Raw genomic sequence first — 17923 nt, 5'->3', positions numbered from 1 at the left:
CTTCCCACATACTGACATAGATTTTTTTCCGACCGAGTGAGGCATCTCTCTTCATTACAATCTCTGCCGATGGTCGCACATGCGCATTAGCTTCTCTGCTGAGCGATAACATACAGAAATGGCGGCGTCCAACGCAGCAGCTGCGCGTACCAAAACATCTAAAGTTTGGGAGCATTTTAGCCTGGATACGGCGTATAAAAAGATTACCTGCATGGTTTGCAAAGCAGTCCTTGCGTATCACGGCAGCACCTCGGTGATGCATGAACATTTAAAGAGAAAGCACGTCGGACAGTTGAATGAAACGGAGTTTGTCTCGCCTCGGTAAGATTTAAATAACATGGAAGCCAATACGTTTTTTTTGATGTACATTGTACATTTGTGACCATGGATCACAAAACCAGTCTTATGTGAAATTTTTTTTTAATTGAGATTTATACATCATCTGAAAGCTGAATACATAATCTTTCCATTGATATATATTGTTTGTTATGATAGGATAATATTTGCAAAATGCACTTAATATTTTTGTTTACTGTTTTATTGCTGCTAATGTGCCTGCCCCTGGTTTACAGGAAGAAAATGTTTACTTGATTTTAATTTATTTTTTCTTATAAAACAAATGTGCCTGTCCTTTATAAAAATGATAGTTTCTTTATTTATGCATTTATGTCTATACTGACCGAGCGCTGTGCCTAATTGGTTTTAGACAGGGCATTTTTATTTACTTTTAGTATGAATCGGCCTATCAGCAGCAAAGTTCAATAAAATATGCATTTTTCATTGAATTACCCCCTTCTTTCTTGTTTACTATCATTTTCCACAGAATTAAAGCAATCTCATGCTAAATTTTAGAATATTTTTATAATTATTCGATTAGTCGACTAATCGTTTCAATAGTCGGTGACTAGTCGACTATTAAAATAGTCGTTAGTTGCAGCCCTAATCAAGAGCTTGTAACACTCCAAAGAGAAAGGACATTTTTGAAATCGCATCATATGACCCCTTAAAATAAATTCAGTACACACAGACTGAAGTAGTTTAAGTCTTTGGTTCTTTTAATTGTAGGGATGGGAACCGAAAACCGGTAAAAATCTTATTCAGAACCGGTTTTGTTCTTTGAAAAGAACCAGAACCGTGAGCAATTTCTAAGTGTCGGTTCCGAAAACGGTTCTGGTGCAACACGTGACCAAGCGCTCTGAGCAGCTTTGCGCCGGTGTTCTGAATATTCAGCGTTTCCCGTAAAGCAGCGGTTCTCAATTGCAGTCCTCGCGCCCCACTGCATTTTGAACGTTTCTCTTAGCGCTTCAGACATTTGTTCTATTCGAACATAAGTGCCCTGCAAAGTGGACATCACAGGATATTCAGCCATGATTCCAGTTCGAAGCGAACGTAGCTATATGTTCCAATCAAAGTGCATTGAAGTGTGCAAGACGTGAATTTAAATTGTATTGATTTACAGAGGTATATGATGTCACAGTTGTCCATGTTTAAAGACGCTGCACAGCACAAATTAGTGAATTAATGTTTCGATGTGAGGTAAACTTCAACAGATTTCCCCTGCTCAGGGAGTAGGGAGCAATTTCATTTCTAACGAGCTGATTATCTGAATCAGGTGTGTTAACAAAGAGAAACGTTTAAAATATGCAGAGCAGTGCGGTGCGAGGACTGGAATTGGGAACCGATTGCGATTGTGACACACACTGATATGCTTTTACAGTCATAAATGCATTCAGGATTAATTTGAAACATATTTCCAAAAGAAAACCAATTAGAGTTTTATCAAAAAGTTGTAACGTCTCTAGAACAGACATAAGTCAAAATTATCACTATAGTAAAGATGTAACAAAATGTATAGACCAGGGGTGCCCAACCCTGCTCCTGGCGATCGACTGTCCTGTAAAGTTTAGCTCCAATCCTAATCAAACACACCTGAAGCAACTAATTAAGGTCTTCAGGCTCACTTAAAAATTTAAGGCAGGTGTGTTTGATTAGGGTTGGAGCCAAACTTTGCAGGACAGTCGATCGCCAGGAACAGGGTTGGGCACCCCTGGTATAGACTTGTGGCAAAAAAAAATAAAAAATCACGTGTACAGGGACTTTTCTTTTTCTTTTTTGCCATGCATTGTTCATAGAGCTCATTAATTGTAGCAGTGCCTCAGGTGTTTGCAGTGTGTATACAGTATGTGTATGCGGTCAGCAGCAAGAGCGCATAAATATAACGCGAAAGCACATTAAAATAATGCACGAGTGCGAATCTATCTGTTCGCACGCAGATTTCCTTTGCTCTGTCACAAAACCAGACGTGCTTGCTCCGATACACGCTGCTCTGCGTGGAGAGTGCGCACTTAAAACGTGTCTCCTCTCACTTAAACTGCATCCTGTGCACTCACAGTTCTCTCTATGCTCATGTGTTAGATATTATTTTCGCACGTTTTTATTTTTAGCCTTTTACCGCGTGCAGTGTGAACGCTCTGATCCGTTAACATGGGCTCGGAAAAAAGGCGCATCACAGACAGTATGTGAACCTGGAGTTAGGCATATGCCCAGTCTGTTCTGTCCTCGCGCTAGGCGCAATGCATTCTGATTGGATCGGATAGCATACTACGGGAGGTCAGGGCTGCGGAAAATCGTGCTATAAAGCGATTTAGAAATCGCGCACGCTCAAATCGTGATTTTATGACGATTTCTTTTAATCGCACAGCCCTAGAATGGACTGGAAATGAACAGAAAATAATTGGCGGCCCAGCTGCAATACCACCGCGACCCACTAGGGCCGCGGACCACAGGTTGAAAACCACTGATTTAGAGTACAGGTCATTTCAAGAGTGATAAACAAAGTGATAGAAAATATTTATTTTAATGCATTTTAAATGTTTAAAAATGTGGAAACCACTCATGGATCACACCATCTCCTGAATGCATTATTATTTGTAAAATAGGGACTTTATGGAGTGTGTATACATGTTTAAGTTTAACCGTTTATATTTCATTAATTAAGGGACATTAACAAGTGTCTCAGCCCTCAAGGGACTATTTGGCCAACAAGCTTATTCCTGCTTGAAAAGCAAAACGTTATTGATAGTGTAAAAAACATCAACTTTGAAACACATGCTGATTGATGGACTAGCATTACTCAACATTACTTACTACCTTCCAGCTAATCAATTCAAAACACCTGCAAAGGTTTCCTGAGCCTTCAAAATGGTCTCTCAGTTTGGTTCACTAGGCTACACAATCATGGGGAAGACTGATCTGACAGTTGCCTAGAAGACAATCATTGACACCCTTCACAAGGAGGGTAAGCCACAAACATTCATTGTCAAAGAAGCTGGCTGTTCACAGAGTGCTGTATCCAAGCATCTTAACTAAGTTGAGTGGAAGGAAAGAGTGTGGAAGAAAAAGATGCACAACCAACCGAGAGAACCGCAGCCTTATGAGGATTGTCAAGCAAAATTGATTCAATAATTTTTGTGAACTTCACAAGGAATGGAATAAGGCTGGGCTCCTGAACCACAGACAACATCAGAAGCATCTTACCTGGGCTAAGGAGAAGAAGAACTGGACTGTTGCCCAGTGGTCCAAAGTATTCTTTTCATGTGAGAGCAAGTTTTGTATTTCATTTGGAAACCAAGGTCTTGGAGTCTGGAGGAAGGGTGGAGAAGCTCATAGCCCAAGTTGCTTGGAGTCCAGTGTTAAGTTTCCACAGTCTGTGATGATTTGGGGTGTAATGTCATCTGCTGGTGTTTGTCCATTGTTTTTTTTTTTAAAAACACTTTAAAAAGTCACTGACACTGTTTACCAAGACATTTTGGAACACTTCATGCTTCCTTCTGCTGACCAGCTTTTTGAAGATACTGATTTCATTTTTCAGCAGGATTTGGCACCTGCCCACACTGCCAAAAGGACCAAATTGGTTCAATTACCATGGTGTTGGTGTGCTTGACTGGCCAGCAATCTCACTAGACCTGAACCCCATAGAGAATCTTATTTGGTATTGTCAAGAGGAGAATGAGAAACGAGACCAAAAAAGGCAGATGAGCTGAAGGCCACTGTCAAAGAAACCTGGGCTTCCATACCACCTCAGCAGTGCCACAAACTGATCGTATCAAAAATACGTCATTGCGAGGAAAAAAAACATATATAAGATGCACTGGACTATGTCGCATTTATTTGGAACCAAGAACCAAGAGAAAACATCAGTCTACAGCCACGAGAGGGCGCACTATGCTTCTCAGTGCTCCTGTAGCCTACCCCTGTTGTTCAACTTGCTGAAAAAATCCCTGAAGTTCAACAAGGAGAACAATTAAAGGTTTTAAGCTTGGATAAGCATCATTGAAATCATTGACTGGGTCTTGTCACATAGCATTTTGGGCAGACAAATTGATTGTTGCTGAAATTTTAACTTGTTGCAAGACATGGTGTTAGACTGTGAAACAAATTCTTTTCACAGTTTTACAGGCAGTGCGGAGTTCAGCATTGGAGAAACAGTTGGCGCCTTTGCCTTGTTTGCACCTGTATGCAATCCATCTCACCCTCCACATCCACCCCATGCCTTTTGGCTGGCTTTTTTTTTTTTTTTTTTTCTCGCTTTCATGTTTGATTTGTGTCTTTATTCTTACTTTTGCTCCTGTGGCATGATATCTCCTGCCACCCATGCTCTGCTAATGGGGGGTTTAATTGCTTTTTACTGACCTGGTTGTTTACACAAAGATTTGTTTTAGCACTTGCTATCTGTGCTCGACGCCTCAGTGAATTCAGCTTGTTGCTCATGAAATGACAAGCTCACTCTCTACCTAGAAACACTCTCTGCATTCTGACTCTTTTGATGTTACCATGCTTGCTTTTTTTTTTTTTACTTATCAACCAAACACCCTTTACTACATATATAATATGTAGTACATATACATACAAGGAATACATTCTTGAAATATATTTGATGTAGTTTACAGATAAACAAGGGGAAAAACACATTGTGACACATAACATATTATGGGTGGGGAATCTTTAGTCACCTCACGATCCAATTCCAAAACGATTCTTGATCTGTCCCCCCTCCCATTAATTAATTAGTTTACTGACTTGAGAATCTTAAAATCCTTACATTTACATATCCTTACATAATGAAGTACTTCTTAAAATGATTACTAATGCAGTTAGTTTAATTAGTCAATTAATACAGGTGCATCTAAATAAATTAGAATGTTGTGGAAAAGTTAATTTCAGTAATTCAACTCCAATTGTGAAACTCTTTTATTAAATAAATTCAATTCACACAGACTGAAGTAGTCCAAGTCTTTTTGTTCTTTTTAATTGTGAAGATTTTGGCTCACATTTAACAAACCTACCAACAAATTAGAATATGGTGACATGCCAATCAGCTAATCAACTCAAAACACCTGCAAAGGTTTCCTGAGCCTTCAAAATGGTCCATCAGTTTGGTTCACTAGGCTACACAATCATGATAAGCCACAAACATTCACTGCCAAAGAAGCTGGCTGGTCACAGAGTGCTTTATCCAAGCATGTTAACAGAAAGTTGAGTGGAAGGAAAAAGTGTGGAAGAAAAAGATGCACTACCAAACAGCCTTCAATTTAAGCTTTAATTAAACCTTGTTTAAATCTCTCTCGCTATATATAGAGGCTGTGAATCGAAGGCTGTTTGTTGAAATTGCAACTTCATTTAGCAGAACATACATCCAGTTTCACAGGAAATGTGGTTATAATCATTGACAAATAGCAGCACCTGTTTACTGCACTCTTGTCTTGCCATATAGTTGCAGAATAAGGCTTTCGTATACTACATCCTTTAAGTATGGGCAGTAAAGACTGTACAATGCCCTTACTATCTCAATGGCATGTTGCAACTTGGTGGTGGTAGGTTACATCCTTGATGGTGGTAGGTGAGCGTGAGTCGGCTGAATTGCTGCAGAGCGAGCAGCTGGGTCCAGGGCGCTGCATTCTGCTGCTTTAGTATGCAAGGCAGGTGTAGCTGCAGTCAGAGGGAGGGTGGGCACAGGCCGATGCTTCAACACACAGACAGAGTGTTTCGCTCCCGGCCGCATCCAATTACACGCCCCCTGTTACACACACACAAACCAGCACAATCATCTTCATTTTTTTTCTTTCTCTTGAACGACCAGTCATTTATCTCTTGCAGTCGCTTTGCAGCCATACCTTCTAAAATAAAAAAAAATAAAAAGACAATTCTTGTCTATTTTGATGAATATCCACTATCATAATTTTTTATTTTTTTTTCTCGATCAAGCTTCTTTGTCATCTGTTACAGCCACAACTTATTTGGTTCTCACTCTGCCTGTCAGGGACTCAGAGCCGTCTGGTGAAGGAAAAGTTTAAATTTAGGAGCTGAGGGAAGCAAAGACGGATGACCTGTCTGTCCAGCAATGTACAACCCTAGTAAGACATGGTAATAGGGATGACATCCATCTTTCAGGTACTGCTGACTGGTCAGTGCTGTCTTTAGAGGGTTAAAAAATGACTATATAGTCAGTGCTGGGTATCTGTTGCTTTTCCAACATTACAAAATAAGAGTTCACAAGTTACTGGCGTAGTTTGTTTATTGGCGCACCATTTGTCTCACTCTCCCCAGGGAGCTGCTGGATGTCTGTGAGCCATCCAAGCCATTTCCCTGATCCAAATGGATGTTTTTGTATATTACAAACGAAGCTGATGCTCAAAAATGAATTGTCCTGCTTTTAGCATGCTTCCTGTAAACAGCTTTCCCTCGATCTCACCTGAATTGAACTTCATCCTTTTAGGGGTAATTTAATAGCGGTCTCCATCCGGTGCTCTGCCTTTAATTTTTGGGAGTGCATCAGACTGTTCGATTTGCCCCTCTTGCTTTGACAGCTTGGACTGGCCTACTTTGCTTCGTTGCATCTCCCTCTAGCCATATTTCATTAAAATGCAAAAAAAAGTTGATATGTTCGTCCTACTCTATAACGCAGGCTTTTGATGGGTGAATTACGCTGCCTAATTTAATTCACTTCCTGATTAAAGGAAGATAAAAACTACTACACTCAGTCTAAAACGATAAAGCAAGCAAGCATTATTGGGCTTTTGGTAATGGCTGACAGGCTGCACTCACCAGACATTATTGTAATTTTTAGACAGTGACAGTATAAAACTGCTTCATCTGTAGGGAAATTAGATGTTTGCTCTTCTTTTAGGTGTGCACTAACTTGCATGTTTCACTCAGACTTTTGAGATGCAATGTTGACTGATGAGTCACTCTCATAAAAACCCGACAGACAGAGTGAGAGGGTGGAGAGAGGAAAGAAAGACTGAAGAGGTGGTGAGGTAGTACAGGGTTTGTGGTGTTGCAGAGCCCTAGAGGAGTGGAGGAGGATACGGGGCCTAAATGCCTGCACTGGCACCACTGATGCAGGACAGCGAAGGAAACAGATGTGGCCAGATTTACATCTGCTGCCTACCAGTCACTGCTCATATGCTTTAATCTCACAGCAATGCCTCACTCTTATTTCCTTGCTCCCTCCCTTAATTTTGCATCTTCTGCTCACCCTGATGTCCCTGCCTACTTCTGCTCTCCCCCGGAGTCTCGGCTGGCACCCCTCCATCTCTACCACAACCGCTCCCCACCCTTCATCCTCTTCAGCTCGATACACACATTCAGCCTGAACTCAGATGCTTTAATCTTCTCAGTCTCTTACCATTCTCCTCACACGCACACTGGGATGCGGAATGTGAACTACTTCTTCTTCTTCTACTTCTACTTACTCTTCCACATTTACACAGCCGTACACTTCTTCCACTGTTAATATTTTTAACAGACATCGACCTCTCTTTTCATTTAATCATGTGTCTGGCAGTGATGGAGCACTCGAGTCACTATTCTTCGGACTCGAGTCCGACTCGAGACTCCATTCTCTGGACTCGTGACTCGACTTGGACTCGCGAACTGATGACTCGTACTTGGACTCGGACTCGAGGAGATATAAAATCGGACTTGAGCATTCATCACGTTGTTTTTGACAAAAGTAATAAAAAATGTTTCGTGCCCAAGCCCGGCCTGGATCTATTCTTTTCCCTCACAGACACTGCTACCGCTCGCTCTCTTTGCTTGACAACACACTCACTGACGTCACTCACTTTACTTTCACTTTACTTTTTTTCCAAAGCGCTCGGGCACTTGCGGGAAAGGATGAAGCTGATTGGTTAGTTCTTGTCACATGACCCGCGGTGCGCTTGCGGCATTCTGAAAAGTTGAGATGCTTTTAACTCGATGCGGTGCTGACGCGCGTGGATGCTTTCATTATGAGCGCGCATATCGCGTGCCTTCATTGGAAATAACGAACTTAGTGCGCAAAAGACGCCATATTTGAATGGCCCTTATCGTTACACGTTGCTTTCTGACCAGTTTGTAATATGGTGTTAAAGGATTATTTCACACAAAAATGAAAATTTCCTAATCATTTACTCCTCCCAATGCCATCCAGGATATCCATGGCGTTTTTCTTAAATTATGTTTAAGGAAAACATTTCAGGATGTTTTCTACATATAATGGACTTCAATGCCTACCAACCCAGTTGGTTGCTATTGTTTCCTCAAAAAACGTAATTTCTTTTTCCAATACGGGACTCGAGACTTGACTCTGACTCGAACTCTGGTAATGGTGACTCGACTTGGACTCTTCTTTGGTGACTCGGACTTGGACTCGGACACGAACACTGAGACTCGACTCGGACTCGACAGTTGGTGACTCGACTATAACACTAGTGTCTGGTGACTGAAATGCATTAATGTAGAGGATCACTACTCAAATGAGCTTTGAAAACTATTTTGACTGTGTGCATTACAGTTTGCTAATGAACTCTCTATAGTCTGTACTTTTTATAGTAAATGTGGAACACAGCAATATATATATATATATATACACACACACACACACACACCGTATTTTTCTGACTATAAGTCGCACCTGAGTATAAGTCGCATCAGTCCAAAAATACGTCATGACGAGGAAAAAAAACATATAAATCGCACTGGACTATAAGTCGCATTTATTTCAATAGTATGTTCCTGCAAAACCGGAGGCTGCAGATCTAGGACTGCAGATCTAGGACCGCAGTTCTAGGACCCTAGTTTTTCGTGACAGCGCCACCTATCGTACTGGACGATATAGCAATGGCTGCAGTTTCAGGACCGCAGTTCTAGTGCCCTGTTGGTTTAGTTTGCAGTCACGTTACTTTGTATATAGCATCAATATATTCATCTCAGTAGTATTTGTTTTTAAATGTGATTTTTGATTCAAAATGCAGCTGAGGTTAATTGCTAAGTGTGCTTTGAGTCACAATTTTAAATTTAAACATTAGGGCTGCACGATATTGGGAAAAAATGACATTGCGATATTTTATTTTTCTGCGATATATATTGCGATATTTTTTCTTACAAACAAAAATGGGGTGAGCACACTTACATTCTCATTTCGTGTTGTTTGAAAACGGCTCGCTCTCTTTCGGTCTCTCTCGGTCTCTCTCTCTCTCAATTCAATTCATATTGCTTTATTGGCATGACATACAAAGGTACATATTGTCAAAGCATTGTACATAGCAGAATAGAAACAAACAAAACAAAAATACATATATATTCATAAGAAAAAAAAATTACATGCAAAATAAATCCATATACATTTCTATAAACATTGATGGTACTTCTAATGAACTCTCTGTCCGTCTCTCTCGCGCGCGCGCGCGCTCTCTCTCTCTGTCTCTCTCGCACGCGCGCTCTCTCTGTCTCTCTCGCGCGCTTTGTCTCTCTCTCGCGCTCTCTCTCTCTGTCTCTCTCGCGCTCCCTCTCTCTCTGCCCTGTTAAACTTGCATGTGGTTTTCAGTCCTGTCAATTATAAACTTTCACTCTATGATGGTTAAGCTGTGCAATTAATCCGCGAATCACACTGTCAAGGGCAGGGGAGTAGCTGGCCCGTACAGTTAATGAATAACGGATCAACTACGACAGCCTACATCGCACATCCTGCGATGTGACTATCGTGGATTCGTACATCGCGATATCGATGCTTAAACGACACATCGTGCAGCCCTATTAAACATGAATTTACACAAAATATAAATGAAATATAAATTTTGTAAAATTAATGTATATAAATTTTAAAACAATTGTAAAAAATGAAGAACCTTAAAAGTCTTAGTCTCTTGAATTATATAGTATATTGATTAACCTCCTTAAGGTAAATTAGCGCATTATCAGGTAAGTTAAAGTTGGAATCAGCGTATGGAGTCACTAAATTACAGCCAATATTTTAAAAGTTGTTGAGAAGCAAGACAAGACACAAGAATGATTCAAGAATGTTTATTTATATATAAATATATATGTCATTTTTGCGACAACATCACAACAGCACCAAAGTGAACCCCTTTTCCATCAGTTGCTGCATGGATAGAATGGCTGTAGGCTTGAACTCTAGAGAAAGAGAGAGCGAGAGACCGAGAGAGATAAATAAGAAACATTTGTTTAACATATTCAACTGGAATATATATATATATATATATATATATATATATATATATATATATATATATATATATATATATATATATATATATTTATATATATATATATATATATATATATATATATATATATATATATATATATATATATATATGAAAAGTGAAAGTCCTTGCAGCATGTGGTGCATCTCTTCAATTCGGGCAGGGATCTCCCTTTTTGGATTGTTATATGTATCTTGAAAAAGAGAGAGCCTACTTGTTAGAATATTTTGAGATCATGAAAATATCCCTAGTGCCTTTTTTAATCATCTGTCCTACAGTGAGCCTAACCAAATCCATAAAATCACTTCATATTGGCCATGCAGAACATGACAGAAACTAACACATATCAATGGACTGTATGTGGATTAGACCTGCAGATTAGGCCAAATTGTAACAAACTATTAAAATATCCAAACGCCTCATTCATCATTGCAAGACAATGCCAAAACAACAGGCTAACACATACTGCAACTTGGCAGTCAGTGCAGTTTAATTATGAAAGATATTTTATACATAAATATGGTAAAACAACGACTATTAAGCCAGTGTTCACACTAATACATTAAGCTGCAGGTAAATCTTACAAACCGTACATCAACCATACTCTTGTCATCTGATAAGTTTAATTAATGTGCAGGCTAGGTTCACTTATAATACTTCATCATTAAAACTCAACAAGGATTTATGAAATCATGGCCACGAATTAACGTCGTAGTAATTAATAAAACTAACTCACAAATTCTTAATTTGGTGGGCATTAATAATTAATTCATAGTTAGCAGTTCTCACTATGTAATCTTTGCACCGTTTAAACGTTATAAAATAAAACTTAATTAAATATCGGTACTCACCGTCTGATTGCTGTCCACGTCGTTCATCTCTAATTAGTGTTGATCCAGAACGTTAGGTGGCGCTGTCATAAAAAAACGAGGGCCCTAAAGCTGCGGTCCAAGAACTGCGGTCCTGAAACTGCAGCCTCAGGTTGTGCAGAAATACCCTTCTCATTTATTTGGAACCAAGAACCAAGAGAAAACATTACCGTCTACAGCCATGAGAGGGCACTCTGTCTTCAGTGTAGACTACAGGAGCACTGAGCAGCATAGAGCGCCCTCTCGCGGCTGTAGATGGTAATGTTTTCTATTGGTTCATTTCTCTCGGTTCATGTCAAATTAATTTTGATAAATAAGTCGCAACTGACTATAAGTCGCAGGACCAGCCAAACTATGAAAAAAAGTATTTTATATATATATATATATATATATATATATATATATATATATATATATATATATATATATATATATATATATAACAAAACATTCATGAGTAGAAACGGATAAATAGACTACGTTTGAGTGTTGATGTAGATTTTCAGATTTGTTTGTATTTTTTGTTTGGCTATATTTTAGGTTATAGCTACAAATTATACAGGGCATTGTTTCAAACATGTTATGTTAGTTATATTTATATACTAATATAGTATTTATTTTGAGGGTTTTTTATATTTTAATCTATTATCTAATTTTATTTTATTTCAGCTTTGTCAGTAATAACAACACTGATTCAAACTAAAGTAATCATACGAGTCATTCATTCATCAGTCTACAATGGTTATGCTGTATGTTTTTGATTTACAAAAAAAAAATAAAAGGTCTGTTGTCAGATTGGTTTCACAGTATGACCTTGGAAAACAGGTTATAGTTATCTTGTATTTTTCATGGAATGTTGTACATCCTGCTTCTATAGTATGATACTGTTGGAAACAGTCCTGTTTTTTATTGTTTTTTTTTTACAGTTGATGCCTCAGCTTAAAAGGATGGCATGAAAATCTCAACAATGTAACAGAGGCAATAATAATAGTCTTGCATACACGAAGCATCATTTAACAGCGTTTTTTCTTACCCTGGGTCATACAGTGCAACAACTATTTGTAGTGCTGGCATGTTAATCACAGATTAAATTATCAGCATCTAATTTAATGGTGTTTGCTAAGGCAAGCATCACTATTATTATTTTTCATACTTGGGTTTAGGAATTTGAACAAACTCTTAAAACTATTTATTAATCTGTGGTGTGTAACTCAGCCAAGGTGTTTGTGCTGCAAACATGAATGATTTGTAGTTGAGCAGAACGACATCCGTAAAACTTATTTTTACCTTCACCACTGAACTACTTTAAAAACTGTAAATTGTTCATAAGTTCTATAATGTTTTTAATAGTATAAGATTTTGTGCAATATACAGACATATCAGAGAAGCAGGTAAGGGGTTGATTGGTGTTGAGTTGATGGTCTGGGCATTACAGGGGCTGGTAAACATTGGGATGGGTGTTTTCAAGGTGTGAGTGGAGAAAAGGAATGAGAAGAAAACTAGTTTAGCAGAATTAGAAAGAGACTATGTCTGACTAAACATATAAGTCTTCAATCTAGATCTACAGAGAAACTTTGCTAGGTGGGGTTTTTCAGTCTTAAAAACCCTGTAAGAAGATGCTCTTCCTCCTGTTGTGAATTTAGTTTTCTTGGTATACTCAAAAGATGAGCGTTTAAGATCTCAAAGGGATGCCTCTCTTAAAAATTAAAATTCTATCATTTATTCACCTTTAAACATTTCCAGGTTTATTTTTATTTTTTTATTCTTCATGTTGCTTCAATTGTACAAATATTTCACAATGTTGCCATTTTACTGTATTTTTTAATCAAATGAATGTATAGACTTACATGCAAGGAAAATGCATGGAATATTGGTGATTATGGGGTGGAAGAAAACCCAAGCTGCTACATAGAAGTATTTAAAACACTTGTCCATTCCTGTTTTCAGAGGATAACTTGGGTGGGTCCTCTTCAGCATGGCATGTGACATTGCTTTATAGAATGTTTTTTTTTTTTTTTTCCACAGAACCACTCAAACATTTTATGTGCTCTGCTAATCTGAAGGCTCGGTAATGGCCTCTCTCAATGCCTTGGGCAATGGATGACATTTGTTTGGAAACACTGTAGTGCTTGTTCTTGTAGCATTTACACATTTTGACATTTACAGACTTCCATTACATTAGTACTAATGTTAGAACTAAATTCAGTAAACTGTATTCTGACCTGACTAATGTGCTTTTCACATAGACATACAACAATGGATATGTTTCAAATCAGACCTCACTTTAGGTACTTTAAAATACGATGATACCTTAAGTGCCAAGTAAAAATAATAGTAAAGAGAGGTGAGAATCATTGACCTGAGCAGAATCGGGTCACTTTGATCAGAATAAAACTACTATGGGCTGAAGTCTCCTCTTTTAGTGGTCAAGAGCTCAGTGCAGTGTACAGAGGCTGAAGCCTCACTGACACTGAACGAGGAGTGGACAGTAATCCAATCTGGGTTAAAATCAACCTCAGGGCTTTCCAGTATCCAGTGCTTCGCTTTTATGGCTACCATCACTGACTGTACAAGTGTGATAATGAGAAATTGGCCATAGCGCTGTTAGATGAATCCCAGTCCAAAATGTCATCTCGGATCACTGCAGGCACACATCAAAGAGTGACCTCTCTTTATTTTATTCCGTGTCCATAAGAAAACCCGACAGAGTTGGAAGCTCCCCTATCTCACATTGACACAGACCCCTTATCTCAGATATGGGCAGAGTTTTGTTTTTTATTTATTTTTATTTTTTCATTTATTTTCACCCAGTGACCTCTCTTTTTCTTTTTCTACTTCTGTGTTTCCCTCCTACTCCCCTCTGTGGGCTTGGAGACCGGCAGCAAAACGGTAAACAGTTTTCAGAATTCCTCCAGGGTTAATTAATGTATGACTGCGATGATGCGTCTGGGAGATTCCCATTAGATATGCAAACTAGGTACCTTTTTTGGGGTTGCATCCGTATATTGTGATTGTTCAAGCACATGAAGAGGTCTCACAGACTTCCACTATGTGTGTCCGCACTTTCCCTGGGGGAAATAAATGTGTATATTAGGGGTGCTCGGCCGATCGTTAATGCGCATCTGGCTCTGTGTAGTAACAGCTGCTCTAAGTGAAATCACGCACCTGATGGAATTTACCGCTGATTAGAGAACCAGCTTTACTGACGAGATGCGCATAAAGATCAGCCGATCGTGATCGGCGCAGCCCTAGTGTATATAATGTAAATATAAAACAGCAGGCTTACTGAAAGTGCAAATACTTTCTCTGCAGCTCTGTATTTCATAACATTTTGTCTTTTTTTCTTCTTCTTGGTTTATTACAACATGATGCTTCATTCAAAAGTACAAGTGGTTCTGGTCATTTAGACAGTGTCAACATTTCCTGTCTGTTCTGTCACAAAATGTTCATAAATTATGCCATTTTTCCATTGATTTACAAAATGATTTAAATCCTGTTCTCGCTCTCTTTCAGTTTCTCGCTGGTTCATCTAGAGTACAATACATCCTTGCTGCTGCTCTAACATGTCTGACCTGGATCATCCTCTTTAGAAACCTTTTCTCTGATGCTCGTTTGCTCTCAAAACAGTTCTGCTCAACGTCCCAGTAACTTGTGAACTTGTCACTTACCTGAAGCATTCCTTCATCACCCAGTCGTACGTTTACAAGTGGATTGATCCGAAATCTCACGTCCTGAGGCCTGAGGAGGGACTGAAACTCAGCGAGTCAAGATGGCTAACAACACTGCAGACCACCCACCGGGGAACTCAGTTGCCGAGGTCGACCACGAAGGCGACTTTGGCTGCACAACGATGCAGCTCCGTGAGCTGATGGAGCTTCGCAGTGGTGAGGCGGTCAGCAAGATTGCAGAATGCTACGGAGATGTGCAAGGGATCTGTCGCAGACTCAAGACCTCACCTGTCGAGGGTAAGAAGCAATGAAGATCTACACCCACACAATCACTACCACTTTATGCAGTTGTGCCGTATGCAGGAAGCACTGGTGCATGTTGCAAAATCACTCAGACACAGTTTTTTATTTGAACTGAATTACATTATAGTTGTTTTTGTTTTATTTCAAAGCACTGAAACTCAATCTAACTTTTAATTGTTGTTACAATTGTTAATAGTAATATTAGAAACTGTTATTTACCAGAAAACTAAATTGAAATGTTGCATATTTCATGTTTAAAATATAGTTGAATCCCTTTCAGCAATGAAAGGTTTAAATATTTAGCTGAGGTGGATCCCCACATCATGACTCACTGTAGGCATGCTGTGATGTTTGTGGGGAGAATTGGGCATTACACGTGCTTTGGAAAAGCTCTGTCATCTTGTCATCTGACCACAAACTCTTTTCTTACATCACAGCTGCATTACGTGGGCATTTATGGCAAACTCCGGACATACTTTGCATAATTCCTTTAGAGTAAGGGCTGCTTTTGTGCTACCCTCAGATATGTGCCAGAGTTATGCAGAGCTCAGTTTATGTTGTTCAATTTTACTGAGCTCTGTGATTGTCCGCTGCTTTGTTGTTTCACATTAAGTCTGCTTTTCTAGGCAGTGTTTTTATAATTTGATGTTTCAACCAACAGTGTCCCCTTTTTGTGTTTTTGGGTATGTCTTGAGTTTCACAGGTGACCTTCCAATTCACTATATATATATATATATATATATATATATATATATATATATATATATATATATATATATATATATATATAATTATTATTATTATTATTTTTTTTTTAATGGAATATTTTTGGATAAATACAATTTGGGCTCTATTTATGCTACTTACAAAGTTTATATTTACTTATTTATGTTTGTTTATGAAATGATTTATTTTTAGTTCACTAATTATATTTTGTAATTGTTCACTTATTTATTTACTTATTTACTTGTTTGTTAACTGTATGGTTAATCAAAATTATATTCTGTGGTGATCAACAGCATAACACAAATGCTGTCGGTATCTTAACTTTATCTTGCGTTTAACCTGTAATATTCATCGCTTTAGATAGTGGTTTTACTCAGAAATGTGTTTGATGGCAATACCTGGGTATCACCTAAACTCATTTTAGAAGTTTTATCTTGTATTAATCTAAGTTGTCTTATGTAGTTTTGCAAATTGTATATGTTTTTATTAACCTGTGGTCACTATGAGAATAGCCTTTTTGCCAACATGGAGCTGAAAGTCAACAAAGCAATAAACAAAACCAGAATATTCCTTTAACTAAGATGATGTGTGAAAAAAAATATTGATTTAAAAAAAAAAAAACAGCTAAGGGATGTCATTTTTCAATCATTTCCATGATTGATCGTCGTTTAAATTAACGATCAATTAATCGATTAATTGTTAACCTTCATGCTGCAAAATGCGTCTATTAAAGGAGATTTAATTTGAATAAAATGCTAGTAGCAGGATTATAAAATGAATAGATGTGATTACGATCATTTGTTAAAATGAAGAGAGCGTGCCATACATTTTAGATGATTTTACTGACCGCTGAATGTGCCTCTTTAAATGGTTTCCTGGAGCTCGTTGTTGTATTTTAAAACACAATTGCAATGTTTTCAACTGACATTATGGCATTTAAAATATAATTATCTCAAACATAACTGTGGTGCTAGTGCGATCGAACAGCCAAGACATTAAAAAAATTAAAAATAAAATAGTAATCCTTTTCGGAGTAAGAAATAATCCGCAAAAGTGTTTACACTCACAATAAAAAAAACAGAAGATTTGTGCTCTTGTAAAATAAAGTAAACAAACAGAATGCACGTTGTCATCCTTTCCTTTCCGTGAACTTGTTCATGGAGCGCTGCGAGACACTTTTGTTTTAAATCCGTTATCTTAATTAAGTCAGATATATTTAGTTTTTTTTATTATTATTATTTTTTTTAATAAAAAACTAACTTATTTTTAGGCCTATTACTAGGCTATTCATTTTCTTTAAACATCCCATTTTGGTGACTGGTGCTGTAGAAATGCCCCCCAAAATTAGTATTTTTAATTCAAGGGAATGGTAGATGTAGATAGACATCTAAAGTATTTGAAGTTGAAAAGGCAAATTAAATGTTACATATGTACAGTATGAGTTATCGCTCAATGTGATAAGATAATTCTACTCTCGGGATGCAGCCTTTTTTTACGCCGAAGGTTGTTTACTATCAAACCTTGACCAATCTTATTGATTTAAGATACTTGCATGGCACTGAAGGTGACATAGCTTATCTAAAGAAAAGCTGGACCATCATGCTGACCTTTTAAAGATATTCGCAAGCAGTCCAGTTTACAGAATGGCTCTACATTCTTCAGCTGTACAGACTTCCCCACACAAGAAATGACTCATTTTATTGAAGGGGGAATAATTATGTTTTCTCTTTTGCCCTTATATGGAGGAGTAGGTGGAAAAAAAATCTAAGTAGCATTTCTTCTAAAGATGCTGTGGAGACTTGGTTCTTGT

At 38.1% G+C, this 17923-nt stretch overlaps 1 protein-coding gene across 7 annotated transcripts in view; it reads left to right on the top strand.

Moving 5' to 3' along the window:
* LOC132119458 (plasma membrane calcium-transporting ATPase 2-like) overlaps positions 1-17923 on the top strand; it is an 82197-nt gene that overhangs the window by 14997 nt on the left and 49277 nt on the right. For all 7 annotated transcript variants that reach the window (XM_059529446.1, XM_059529443.1, XM_059529440.1 and 4 more), the window contains exon 2: positions 14930-15381. In XM_059529446.1, the coding sequence (XP_059385429.1) occupies positions 15186-15381 (196 nt within the window). In that variant the 5' untranslated portion in view covers positions 14930-15185. The remainder of the gene's footprint in view (positions 1-14929; positions 15382-17923) is intronic.

The sequence above is a fragment of the Carassius carassius genome, chromosome 38 (assembly GCF_963082965.1).
Source record: "Carassius carassius chromosome 38, fCarCar2.1, whole genome shotgun sequence".
Classification (NCBI taxonomy): Eukaryota; Metazoa; Chordata; class Actinopteri; order Cypriniformes; family Cyprinidae; genus Carassius; species Carassius carassius.
Note: the sequence above shows the minus strand (reverse complement) of the source record. Positions and strands in the feature narration are given on the sequence as shown.